This window comes from Triticum aestivum, chromosome 3D, assembly GCF_018294505.1.
Source record: "Triticum aestivum cultivar Chinese Spring chromosome 3D, IWGSC CS RefSeq v2.1, whole genome shotgun sequence".
Taxonomy (NCBI): domain Eukaryota; kingdom Viridiplantae; phylum Streptophyta; class Magnoliopsida; order Poales; family Poaceae; genus Triticum; species Triticum aestivum.
The window spans coordinates 370,244,353-370,257,888 of NC_057802.1; the positions used below are offsets into that span (position 1 = coordinate 370,244,353).

At 44.8% G+C, this 13,536-nt stretch overlaps 2 protein-coding genes and 1 non-coding gene across 3 annotated transcripts; all 3 read right to left on the bottom strand.

The window, feature by feature from the left end:
- Positions 1-1,141: 1,141 nt before the first annotated feature.
- On the bottom strand, positions 1,142-1,759 carry LOC123074686 (histone H3.2). Its single transcript, XM_044497463.1, has one exon. It carries the CDS (start codon positions 1,665-1,667, stop codon positions 1,257-1,259), a length of 411 nt encoding a protein of 136 aa, XP_044353398.1. The 5' UTR covers positions 1,668-1,759; the 3' UTR covers positions 1,142-1,256.
- A 5,940-nt stretch (positions 1,760-7,699) lies between these two features.
- TRNAE-CUC (transfer RNA glutamic acid (anticodon CUC)) lies at positions 7,700-7,772 on the bottom strand. Its single transcript has one exon. It is a non-coding gene; the product is annotated as a tRNA-Glu (tRNA).
- Positions 7,773-8,199: 427 nt separating this feature from the next.
- Positions 8,200-12,087, bottom strand: LOC123078962 (D-glycerate 3-kinase, chloroplastic). Its single transcript, XM_044501623.1, has 12 exons — positions 11,797-12,087; positions 11,008-11,369; positions 10,391-10,470; positions 10,253-10,304; positions 10,103-10,144; positions 9,936-10,014; positions 9,705-9,736; positions 9,559-9,627; positions 9,402-9,476; positions 9,208-9,324; positions 9,066-9,116; positions 8,200-8,536 (listed from the first exon to the last, which is right to left on the bottom strand). The coding sequence occupies exons 1-12, from the start codon at positions 11,945-11,947 to the stop codon at positions 8,393-8,395; spliced, it is 1,254 nt and encodes a 417-aa protein (XP_044357558.1). The 5' UTR covers positions 11,948-12,087; the 3' UTR covers positions 8,200-8,392.
- Between the last annotated feature and the right edge of the window lie 1,449 nt (positions 12,088-13,536).

Genomic DNA, 13,536 nt, shown 5'->3' on the forward strand with positions numbered 1-13,536 from the left:
AGGCAGAGCGCGGCCACCCTGATCGAGGAGATCGCAACGAAGGCGGACGCAGAGGCGCCGACGCCGTGGTGGATGGGAATGCTGCCAAATGTCGGCAGCTCCTCGTCTTTTGTGTCGGGCCACAATGACTATGAGGACGGACCGTCCGATTTGATTGTCGACCTGACCTCCACCGACGATCTCCAACGGGGAGTACGACATGGAGTCGTGGAACATTAACGTGCGCTCCGATGAAGAGTAGACTTGGACCGGTTTTAATTTTCTATGTAAAAAAAACTCAATATTATTGAAAAATGTAGTGTTCGCTTTTATTTGATACATCAGGTTGGATGATCAGCTTCCGTAAAGTTGTGGGCCAACACATCCGGACATGTCTGTTTGAGTATAGTGTTGAAGTTGGTTATATATTCATATGCATTTCTAACCCTTTTTTGCAACTAATCAGGTTATCTGGAACTATGCATGAGTTAAGCTTAGCTAGAAATTAAAATGTCATTTCCAAAACTAGTCAATTCAATGATGACCCTCCATGGATTCATCTGTAGGGGGAGAATTTTTTCTTTTTTGTGGGGAAGCTGCTGAAAATGCTCTGAGCACCACAAACAAGCTGACGCAATGTGTACCTTGAACCAAACCAGATGGGGCTAATTTACCACTGAACTAGAAAATGATAAATTGGTTAAACTGGTACTACCATTCATCCATCATGAAGACAGCATCTGGAGCTAATATCGCGACCAGTCGCGCGTCTATCTCGTCTGAGGGCGCCTGAACGGCCGAGTTCCGGGGTTCCAGCAGCCCGATATGCGCACGAGCATGTCCTCCCGCATCTTGGAGCAGTCGCGCGGCAGAACGATACGCGCATGAGCACGTCTTCGGCTTCCTCGGGCGAGCTGGGAAACGGCGAGCCGCGCATCCGAATTATTTCGCTTCGCCTGCCGGATGGAATTTGGGGCGTCTTCTACCGTCGGCTTACGTGCTGGCGACACCGGATTGTTTCCCATGTCTAGGATCGAGATTGGAAGATCCTGTTGTTTATCCAAATTTTAGGAGCAACTCCGGTTTCAAGTGCAGATTGTTCAGTTCCCATTGCCCAAACAACACCAACAATTCTGAACATATGATTAAGCAGAGAGAAAGGTAAACAGATATGCATACTTTTCATTCATACATCCATTGCACATACTAAAAACTACAGCACGGCTAGATCATGGCACGATGAGGCATGAAGAGATCAAGCAGGAGCGAGAGGGCGCCTACGCGCGCTCCCCGCGGATGCGGCGGGCGAGCTGGATGTCCTTGGTCATGATGGTGACACGCTTGGCGTGGATGGCGCAGAGGTTGGTGTCCTCGAAGAGCCCCACGAGGTAGGCCTCGGCGGCCTCCTGCAGGGCGGACACGGCGGAGCTCTGGAAGCGGAGGTCGGTCTTGAAGTCCTGCGCGATCTCCCGGACGAGGCGCTGGAAGGGCAGCTTGCGGATGAGCAGCTCGGTGCTCTTCTGGTACTTGCGGATCTCGCGGAGCGCGACGGTGCCGGGGCGGAAGCGGTGGGGCTTCTTCACGCCGCCGGTCGCCGGCGCCGACTTGCGCGCCGCCTTGGTCGCCAGCTGCTTCCGCGGGGCCTTGCCGCCGGTCGACTTGCGCGCGGTCTGCTTCGTGCGGGCCATTTTGCGGATCTGGGTCGAGGGAAGGCTGGGGAATTTGCTGCGTTCCGGTGAGAGTTGTTCGGCGCGGTGGTCTGGTGATCTGTCATCTGTGGGGGGTTCGCCGGGGTTAAGTAGGGGCGGGTTTGGCCGGCGGGCGCGCGCGTACCATGAAATTTTGGGGATTTTGGGGAGCCTCAGCGCGCCACGGCACCGGAGGAACGCGGGCCTGGGTCAGCCGCTGGACTACGGAGGATTGGACGGTGGCGATGTGTGTTAGGAAGGTTGGCCACGGATCGCGATCCGTGGGATTATCGCTGTGCTGTTTGCCCTCTTGGCGTGGCAGCCGTCGGATCGCCATCCATGAGCCCTGTGAGCAGTGTTTGGCTAGCACTAGCAATGCGAGAGCTCACTAGGTGATGATTAAAGAAAACATTTTTTTTGCAGCGGCGATGAACATATTTGCTACGTATATTCCATATGACTAATTTCAATTTGTTTCACTCAAATTTTCTTGCCGGCCGATCTCCCATTGTGATTCCTGTTGAATTATTTAGGGATCTCAATTATTTAGTAGGTATTTTTCATCTTCATTCCAATTTCCGGACGTTCGACTGCGATGACTATATCTTTTTGCCTTTATTCAATTTTTTGTATGTTGGGATATAATTTCCCTCCAAACCATATAAATTGTTTTTGTTTCATTTGTGTCCTGAATTTTATACATTTTGAAAGAACATACGGTGCCCCATGTTTGGTTTTGGTAATTGATGACAATCTCTATGGACTAATAGTTGCCTTGAGTTATATTTGAAGGATTTGTCCATAGGCATTTCTTGAAGTTCATGTGTTGGTTTCAAGGAGTTTATGTGGTGACCAAGTTGTTATTAAGGAATTATTCAGAGATTGGTCATGTGAGAGTTGAGCTTATTGCAAGCATGTCTTGAAGAAGAAGATTGTGTGATCATTCATGTATATCTTCAAGACATCATCTAAATGAAGAGAGTTGAAAAGATTCATGGTTGATCAAGACTAAGTCAAGAGTGAATCAACTTGATCAACTCACAAAGCGTAGAAGATGTACCTAGAGGGATCAAGCGATCCCATGGTGTGGTGAGCATTGTCAATTACGCTTTGTGTACTAACCCATGATCTTCGTGAGAGTTCTTTGTGGGGTTAGGTTGCGGTGTGCAAGTTCAAGTGAAGCATCATGAAGAGATCAAATGCTTGAAACTTGCCGTCCATTATGGTGACAATGGACCTGTGAAGATGTTGCAATGTGCAAGTTCAAGTGAAGCATCATGAAGAGATCAAATGCTTGAAGCTTGCCGTCCATTGTGGTGACAATGGACTTGTGAAGATGTGCGGAAGAGGGGCTCACCCATAGTGGAGCATGGGGGAGCAATCAACTAGTCTTCATCGAGCCAACGCAACCAAGAAAGGTGGTCCAACTTGAGGGAGTCAAGATCGTCATCATCTAGATCAAGTGGACCATGTGCAAGGCAAAGGTTTGCTCTTGATAGATTTTCTATTTTACCGGTCTCATGATGGTAGTTGGGAGACCGGGTTATAGGATCGATTGTCGTACTATCAAGGGGGGCTCTCGATGAGTAGCTTGATCGTATTGTTCATAGAGAGATCAAACCATTGCATCCTTGCATCATCTTTATTGGTTCTTGTTTGGTTCTTCTCTTTGTGAGTTTTGGAGCTTATGGTCATCTTGATGACAAGCTCGAGCTCATCGAAAACGGAGTTCACTCGCATCTTCTATGATGTTTTCGATGTTGGAGGTTATGCCGGTTCTTCTCGGTTGGAGGTTTCACTCCTCTATTTGTTGGCATACCTCCCCTGCCTCTTCTTACTATAACCAGTCGATGTTTTGATGCTACTCGTCTTCCTCTATCCAACAAGCTTGAGTTTGCTCAATTCGGAGCTCATATGAAGAAGTTTTGGCAGTTTTGGTTTCCTAGCGGTAGTACCGCGGGCCGGAGCGGTAGTACCGCTTGAGTGCTACAAGCGGTAGTACCGCTCCAGAGCGGTAGTACCGCTGGTAGCCCCCAGCCGTAGTACCGCTGCGGTCTTGTGCTAGTACCGCCTCGATTCGAGGGGTCTGTTTTCGTGTCGGGTTTTACGGTACTAGCCGCGGCAGTGGGGGCGTAGTACCGCTCGTTTGCGGTAGTACCGCCCTGCCACCGCGGTAGTACCGCTCTAGGCCCAGCGGCAGTACCGCGAGGGGGAGCGGTAGTACCGCTCTCTGCGGGGCTGAAGTGGGGGTAACGGTTGGACTGTTCCCCCCACTATATAAGGAGGCCTTCTTCCCCAATGAACCTTATCCTTTGAGCTCGTGTTCTTCCCCCATTGTTGACCTTCTTCGAGCTTGCTAACTCTCAATCCCTCCATGGATTCTTGCTAGTTTTTTAGGGGAAAGAGAGAGGAGATCTAGATCCACATTTCCACCAATCACTTTCTCCTCTATGTGAGGGGAACCCATTGGATCTAGATCTTGGAGTTCTTGGTGTTCTCCTTCTTGTTCTTCCTCTCATTTTCCTCCCTAACATTAGTTGCTTCGGTGGTATTTGAGAGAGAAGGACTTGGGCACTCCGTGTGCCCTTGCCATTGCATTTGGTGCATCGGTTTGAGTTCTCCATGGTGATACGTGGAAGTTACAAGTTGAGAAGCTTATTACTCTTGGTTGCTTGGTACCCTTGAGCTTGTTCTTCTTGGGTGCTTGGGCGCCCTAAACGGTTGGTGGTGTTCGGAGCTCAATTATTGTGGTGTAAAGCTCCGGGCAAGCGTCGGGGTCTCCAATTAGGTTGTGGAGATCGCCCCGAGCAATTTGACGGGTTCCGATGACCGCCCCCAAGGGTTGCCAAAGTGTACGGGTTCGGTGACCGCCCCCAAGGGTTGCCATTTGTACGGGTTCGGTGACCGTCTTCAAGGGTCCCTTAGTGGAATCACGGCATCTTGCATTGTGCGAGGGCGTGAGGAGATTACGGTGGCCCTAGTGGCTTCTTGGGGAGCATTGTGCCTCCACACCGCTCCAAACGAAGATTAGCATCCGCAAGGGTGTGAACTTGGGGATACATCATCGTCTCCGCGTGCCTCGGTTATCTCTTACCCGAGTCATTTACTTATGCACTTTACTTTGTGATAACCATATTGTTTCTTGTTATATATCTTGCTATCACCTAGTTGTTTATCTTGCTTAGCATAAGTTGTTGGTGCACATAGGTGAGCCTAGTTGTTGTAGGTTTTGTGCTTGACAAATTAACCGCTAGGTTTATTCCACATTTGTTCAAGCCTAAAACGTAATTTTTTAAAGCGCCTATTCACCCCCCCCTCTAGGCGACATCCACGATCTTTCACATTTTTTATGATTCTTTATTGTTATCGAAGTATTACTATTGTTAGTTTTTATAGTTTTCAGTTTTGTGGTACAGAAACTATATTTAATATCTTATTTGTAATTAACGTGAGTTGCTATTCCCTGCAAAACAAGAATTTTGAGTTGTTTGATTTTTTTGTATGTTAGTCTGGGACTTTTATGATTCATTCTTGCTCTCCCAGAATGACTAGTGTCAGTGTTAGCTCTTCCTTTAAAAAAATAATTGTTAGTGTTAGCTTTTACAGTTCCAAAGAACAAGAATTGCAATTTATAACGTTTATATACTAGTTAATGTACTATTGTACTCCCTCCGTCCCAAAATAAGTGTTTCGGTTTTCTTTTAATTTTAATACAAAATTATAATAAGGTTGAAACACTTATTTTGAGACGGGGAGTAGTTCTTTGCATGTCAGTCGAACCTTTTTGATGATTCATTCTTGGCCTTCCGAAATTAGTAGGGTAAACTCTTTTAGTTATGTTGATTTTGCTTTAATGAAAATGTCAATTTGGTTGCATACATATAGATGCCATGTTTTTACGCTTAAATTTTTTAAGTGTTTTCCCATCCTAAAGCACTTTCTTTGATCGGGCAACTCTGAAGTGGCTAAATGGCCTAGTCAGTACAGCTACTAAGCTCCCAGGATTGTGAGGCCCCTGGTGAATCGATGGTGTGGAAGCACTGTGGGTCAACGTTTGATTAGGTGTGAACACTTGCGCTGTGGACACGTATTTTAGTCGGTTCGACGGTTTTAGTCGGTTCGATGCCAAGGAGATGCTTCTAAAGGCTAGTCCTTCGCATTCATCAGTGCTGCCCCGCCAAGAGAGGGCCTCGTGTGTTCGCCGTCGGCTTCCAGGGACTCGGGCATCTGGCGCACCGGCAGACAGCCGCTAAAGGAGGCGAGCGGCGGTGGCAGCCCAAGGAGGCAAGAGGACCAAGCCCTCACCACCAACACAGCATATCCCGCGGAGGCCGACTCATGGGAGGCCGATCGATGTTGAGGCCCTGGTGATACAGATCGGCCTTGGCTTTGTGATCATCTTCGCCTCGCTCTCCGGCTCCGGCTCCGGCGGAAGCAAGTGGCGTCGTCAATCTCTTCGGCGGGCGTGGAGTGCGGTGCTCTTCGGCTGCGAGTTCAGTGCATGTTTCTTTGTCAGGGTCGGACCTTCTGCTGCCAATTTCTTCTTCCCCTACATGGATTTCTTCGTAGGGAGACTGTGAGCTGCATCGGCTGGTGGGTTTGCCTCTCCTGCACCCTTCTTCTTCCTGCTCAGAGCTTTGTGATTGATTTGGAGTTTTGCGGTGCTAATCTCCTCGCGCGGCCATGCCCCTTCTCTCGGAACAATACTGACGTTGCTCTGACAGACGGACGCCCGTGCCTGTCGCTGTGAGTGTTGAACACCACAGAGGAAAGTGGCATGGAACAACCATGGCCATGGCGTTCTCAACCCGCAACCAATCTCCTCAATCAGACTACACCGTCGCACGAGCACGCATGCCAGTGCAGGGGTAGGGACAACACGAGGAGTCTTGTGTAGCAGTGTAGGCGGTGGCATGTTGTTCCGTTTTACAAAACAATCGTTGCCTCACCCACGCAGGTGATCCTGCTACATGGGGTGTCCGTTCTGCAGCCTCTCCCTAACCCCTTCTCTTCCCTTCCTTGCAAATATTACTACATGACATCGGCATATCTTCCCTGGTATGAATCAACCAAGCCATATACTGCAATTTCAGTATGCACACAGGAGTTCACATGTTTTTGTTTTTATTCGAATAGTTAAATAGTTAAAATTTGGTGGTGACTTTGTTCATAAAATTTGTTACTCCAACGTTGTTGAATGTTTTGATAAATTACCACAAATTTTAATAAGCGAAATCAGGGTGTCTTTCTTTGTATAGTTTGGTGGTGACTTTATTCATAAACATTGTACAAATGTTGAACTTTACTGACGGTAGCTCGGCCCAGCTTAAGAACATTGAATAGACAGAAGATGGTTGCCAAAAAGAGCTTGATGGCATCGGTGGTTAAAAATGCAACTAACAACATAAGTCTGTTTTGATTGGTATGAAACTATGAATACAGAGGTAAGAAGAATTACTTGTTATCGTACCTGCACAACCATATACTTTCATTTCCAGGTACATCAGTTTGCAGTTTATGTAATACAAGCATATGGGGGTTCCATGCTGATGGCGTCTCCATTGAGGGCAGACAGAGGTGTCTGATGCGGCCAAAGGCTGAGCTGAGCTCCAAGCCTCCACCCCATAGATGGATGGTGACCTGAGGATACAAGGCCAGAGCTACTAAGACGATGTTATGCAACAGTGTGCAGTTTGCTTTATGTTCATTTGAGTGACATCGAAAAAATCGATTGCACCGTATCTCTTTATGACCATGTTGTCCTTTTGGTTTCACTTCCTATAATGTCCATAAGGTTAGTTGAAAGAGATGGAGGATTCTATTCAGTTTTAAAAAGAACAAACAATTGTTAAAGAGTGTACGTTACTACTGGTTCTGATATATAGAGGGATGACATTTGTTCATTTGATCGCTAGAGCCGACATCAAAACAGTGAAGGACATAACTGATGGATCATCACAACAATTCCCGGCGCCCGGCGCAGCGAAGCGCGCATGTTCATCTAGTAGTAAATCAATCAAAGAGCAAAAATATTCCGTCGCCGGGACTTGAACCCGGGTCTCTCGGGTGAGAGCCGAGTATCCTAACCACCTAGACTACGACGGATTATGCTCTTTTTGAGCTAGCAATATATAAATACAGAGGCATTCAGAATGGAATACAAAAATATATAGTCCATGATTGCCAAACGTATTTTACATCCGTCTATGTTTTTTGTTCATTGACACTAATCAAGGGCTTGCTCAAAATCGTCCGTATTAATCTTTTTATAGTACACTCTTAGCTACAAACAGAAACATACTATCAGCGATAATTTAAATCTGGTAGTAACTAAGATGAACGGATGCGCTTTCATGATGGCACAAGAAAAAAACGCAAGAGAATGTTGCAAAAAAAAAACTATTGCGATACAAAATGTGTGCCTCATCACCCAATGCGTATACAATGAAATGCATCGGATGATTGCCCCTAGAACGTAATCAGACAATTCGCAAAAACGCTAATTTGAAAACAAACTTAGCACACAGAGTGCAAATGGGATGCCAGTTTCTTTAAATAGATAGCAAAAATTGATATACATCGAATTTACACGTTTAGGATATATTTAAGCTGTAAGAAACAAGAGGACGGTGGTGCTTGCTTGGCAGAAGTGGTCTCAGAAAGATCAGAAATCCCAAGCTCAACCACCAAGTCAAGATATCCATTTCAGAATGTACACTCAGCACTCAACTACCAGATATAGGAGTCCTCTCTTCGTCTATGTCAATGACCAGCAGATGGTCTTTCTTCGCGCCATTTGGTCCTTCTTTATATAGCGTGGGCAAATAGGCATGGTATGCTGGTAGGTAGCGCGATACAAAATCCATAACCTGCAAGAATTGCCAAATTTCATGACTCCGCTGTCGACAGCATAGGAGAGAACAGTCATCAATGGATAAATGAAACACGATGCAGAGGACAGCTTCGATGCTTGATGTAAGTGGTTTACTGAAGAGTTTGGATAAGTCAATCAAGTATGATTTGATAGACAGGTAAAAAAAAAGGGTATGATTTGATAGCCTTGTCCAACTATGGTGTGAAATTATGGCACTGGTTTGTAAATACTTTTGCATCTTGGTATTTTTGTTTGCTCAATTGTCCTGCTTTATTTTATTCAGAAGACAGGCTTCTGTCTGTCCTGATTTGAGAGATGCACTATCCAGTTTGGTCACAACTCATAGCTAAGAACTCAGAAAGAGCTGTTCCTTGACAACCGGTTCCAACAAAGATGTGTGCATCACTAGATGCAGAGACCATGGAGGTTTCTCTCTTTTCGAAAGAAAAGTAGGGCACGGACAAATGATCCAACTGGAAAGGAAGGTCAGTATAATGGACGAATCAGCTATATGAGAAACACACCTCCTCGTCAGACATTCCTGCTTTACCATCAGCTCTCATAGCTACCTCTGCCTGCGATTAAAATAAAAGCATCAGAAAATGCCAATTTATTGTTCTGTTGTGCACACTACAGGATCACTAGTCAGATAAGTCCAATAACGACCTGTAGTCTCCACTGAAATACACAGTTAGGCTCCTTAATTTTTATGACAATCCATGACTCAATGAATCTGTCCCACGCGTCATAGTATGCTTCTAGGTTCTTATTAATCACCTCAAGCTGAAGAAGGAAATAGGTTCAAGTCATATTAACGTAGCACAAACAAACCAAATAATGTTATGATCCCAGAAACTCACCTGAGGATCCACTGCTGTTACAACTTCATTTGGAAGAGGTTTAAACCCAAGCATCCATCCTTCAAAGAGAACAACCTACGACAGGAAAGCAGGCATGCGAGAAGTTGAAAATCACATGTCTCAACTCAAAATGTTATTCAGCTAGACATGTAATTACCTCTGTAGGCCCTTCAACCTCTGGCCATGTCGAAGGGTCAGCTCGGTCACCTCTTCCACCAAAAGCGGACTACATGGATATCTGAGGTATATCATTGGCTACTCAAATATAAACTCAGGTACGCTAAGATAACTGCAACCTTTTACCTTGTCATACCGTGGAAGCTTCATCTTCGTACCTAAATGTTGTTAAAAACAACAGTAATTTCAGTGACAATATATATATAAATATGAATCTATGATGCATTTCTTTAATAAAAAATTGGATGCAGCACCCTTATTAATCCAAAGAATACAGAAAATAGACTGCGCAAATGACCATGAAATAGAAACACAAAGGATTTGGACAAGACGCAGATACTTGTTCACAACCGGTACCTTCCTTTGTTAGTTTGATCAGTGACTCAAGTGTGTCAATTGAGAATTGGAGATCGTGGCTTCCGGCATTTCCACGAAACTGTAAAATTTTAGTCAGGTACTCTCAGTTCATGTTACAGCATCTAAAACAGAGGTAGTACAGTGGGCTAATGGGGGTGTTCTTGTACCTCTAAAAGAGCATTTCCAGCATGTGTTTCCCTCAGTTTACCCTGCACATATGTATCCATCGATCATCACTGATATCTCAACAGATATGCAGAAAAAAAAAATGTAATTCCAATACATAATTTAATTGCTCCATATCTGAATATTCATGCCTGTTCTGCTGCAGTCAAATAGAAGTCATCGATAGACAATGTGGCAGAGTTCCTGAGGCACACAACAGTTTGGCTCTTAAATTTCATTCATAGAGGCAAAGAGAACACATGGTAATCAACATGATGAGAAGGACTCACCTACCAGAAACCCGAAAAAGATAATCAAGAGCGAAAACAAGAGTTGTCTTCCCGCTGCCTTGGGGAGCGCTGACTCCAATCTACAAAACAGAAAGATGGTCCATTTATGAAACACGGATGAGCAGAACAACATTTTTGAGTACCTAAATCTATTCATTCTTGTAACTTGATATATATACTCTGGTATCATATTGGTAAGTTTTCTGAACTTGTGCTACTCTTGATTTATCAATCACACAAGAACCACTTTCATGGTAGTGGACATTGGACAGCATATGCTTCTGATGATATTTGTTTGGCTAAAGGCAAATGCAGTAGCATCTGGCGTGTGTGATGCAAGAACCACTTTCATGGTACTCTGGTATCATTTTGGTACGTTCTCTGAATTTGTGGTAACTTTGATATATGCTTCTGATGATATTTGTTTTTGCTAAAGGCAAATGCAGTAGCATCTGGCGTGTGTGATGCAAGAAATAACGCACAAGAATATGTGCTCTGTCTATCTGGCCGGAAAATGCCACCAGAGATTTGGATGCTCTCGACACTAGAGGACACAGTCATACTATGAACTGATGAGGTGAAAACTGAAAAGAACTAGCACTGAATCAAATGCATACCACTAATGGCGGGATCTCGTCGCCGTCGTTGTACTTGGACCTGTGGTCGGCGACCTGGTCCTCGCACCAGAGGAAGACGGGTATGTAGAAGTGGTATATCCTCGACTTCTCGGCGTCCGTCAGCCGGAGCTCGTCGATGCGGAACAACCGGCTCACCTGCGAGCCGCACCACAGCCACCGGTCGATGGACTCGGCGATCCTCTCCCGGGTGTAGCCAATCCTTTCCACCAGTGGGCCGCTGCAGATGAACTCGTACAGGTCCTGGACGGCCGAGATGAGCGCCGGGGACGAGGCGGGAGCGCCGCGCGCCGGCGTCAGCGACCGCCCGGCCGCCGGGCTGTGATCCGGGCATGCGAGAAAAGCTGGCGCCAAGAAACAAGAAATTTTATCGTGTCAGCGCAAGAAGCAATCGCCTTGCGTTGTGAAGAAAGAAAGATTACCATCCATGCCGTTTCAAGGACCTGAATGAGAACGATCGAACTAACAACAGACCAAATGCTGTATCGGGCAGAGAGAGGGGACACTTTGTACGCGTCGTTATTAATTAATTAAAAAAATCAAACGAACCAAAGAATCGCATCCACCGTCCAAGCGTTCTTATCCGTTTCGCTGAAGTTGCGGGACACGACGGAGCGGGAAACAATAGACAAAACAAGCACGGCAAAAGCCAACAGTGCGTGGCAACACGGCACGAACCGAGCAAACACAGACGACGGATTCCACCGAACGCACTGCTGGCCAACCTTCTCTCCTGTGAAAAGGAAAATGGGCTGGGAGCGCCGGCCTAACCTTTTCTTGATGGAGTGGCGGCGGTCACGGTGAGTGAGCAAAGGGCCGCGGCCTTGGGATGGTAAGCTTTGGCGAGGAGGGGCGGTGGCGCGGATGAGGAGACCGCGGCCGACGCGGAGAGCGGCGGCGGGGCGGCATGGAGCGGCGTCATCTATCCTGGTCCCGAGCAGACGACACGAAACGAGACGAGGCTGGACTGACGTGCGTGGAGAGTGCAAGATTTTGGGGCGGAGGGGCGGAGGGGATTTTTCAGGATTGGGCGCGGAGTGCAGGCGGCCTCTCGATGCAGTGCGTGCAGGGCGGCACGCCAGCGGTCGTTTTCCAAGGAAAAAATCCAAAACAAACCTTGAATTTATCGGCGAAAGCTAAATCAAATCCTGAACTCTCAATCCTTAAAATCAGCACACCAAACTCTGTTATCCCGGTCTATTTTAAACATTGAGAGGATTTAGCCGGTATTTGCTGAACTGGGCCGGCCCATTAGCAGCGTCGCTGGCGCGCGCCCAGTGCTCCTGGTTTTCTTTGTTTTTGCCTTTTTGTTTTGTTATCTTTTCTCATTTTTACACATGTCTATTTTTTCTTCGTACCCAATATACATTTTTAACGCACACATAAAATATTTTTTGATATTTTAAAATACATCATGTACATTTTTAAATTAAATGTTTTCAAATTTTTTATACATATTTATTATTTAAGTACATGTTTACATTTTCTTAATGATAATAAACGTATTATAAAACTAAACAAACACTCTTTTTCATGGTTCAACATTTTCAAATTTGTAGACACTTTTTTCAAACACAACCCAAGTATATTCTGTTAAGTGCAAGACACAATTTTTTACAACACGCAAACTTTTTATTTACATTGTACACACAGTTTTGTTTGAAAATCTCACAAACACATTTTTTGAAACTTGTAAACATTATTGAAATGCTACATTTTTTCGAATGTATGAAACATTTTTTTGAGTTACACAAATATTATTATACATTGTATAAACATTTGTTTGAATTTGTCCGTACATTTTCTTAAACTTGCGATATTTTTTAGATGTCACAAAATAATTTCTTACAGTTTTTTCAGATTTACAAATTTGTTCCTATTTTTAAAATTTTCAAAGAGCATTCACACTTTAAAATTATGTTCATGTTTCAGAAAATGTTTATGTTTCAAAAAGTGTTCGCACTTAAAAATAATTGTTCAGCTTTCAGAAAATAAAAGCCCGCTTCATGTCTGGTGGGCTGACCCAGACGAGTCCTTAGCCAACGATCCGAAACAAAATTCTAAAAACATTACTTTAAAATGCGACACGATTTTTAAAAATCCAAAACATTTACATAGGATGTGAAGAACTTTTGAAATTCTGAAAAAAAATTAGAATTGTTTTCAGAATCACAAACAATTTTTGAAAATGCGAATATAATTTCAAAATTCCAGAAAAAATTAAAAACACCAAAGGAATTGAATTTTGTGTGAAAAATAGAAAACAACAATATTTTTTAACTTCTGAATATTTAAGAAATGCGTGAATATATTTTAAAGTTTACGATTTTGTTGTTGTGTTATAGTGGGCCGGCCCAAATTCTGAGTAGCAGGTTATCCCCCGGGATTTTATTATTCCGAGTGTGCCAAACAGATCTAGGGTCCAAAATAGACCGGGATTACAAGTTCAGAGTGCCAACTTCCGGGATTCAAAGTTCAGGGTTTGATTTAACTATCATCTACAATTTCAAG

Coding starts and splice junctions, on each gene's coding strand:
- LOC123078962 (XM_044501623.1), bottom strand. CDS start 11,947: ATGACGCCGCTCCATGCCGCCCCGCCGCCGCTCTCCGCGTCGGCCGCG. Junction 10,305..10,390: donor CTTTTTCGGGTTTCTGGTAG/GTGAGTCCTTCT, acceptor TGTGTGCCTCAG/GAACTCTGCCACATTGTCTA. Junction 9,325..9,401: donor TAACAGCAGTGGATCCTCAG/GTGAGTTTCTGG, acceptor TTCCTTCTTCAG/CTTGAGGTGATTAATAAGAA.
- LOC123074686 (XM_044497463.1), bottom strand. CDS start 1,667: ATGGCCCGCACGAAGCAGACCGCGCGCAAGTCGACCGGCGGCAAGGCC.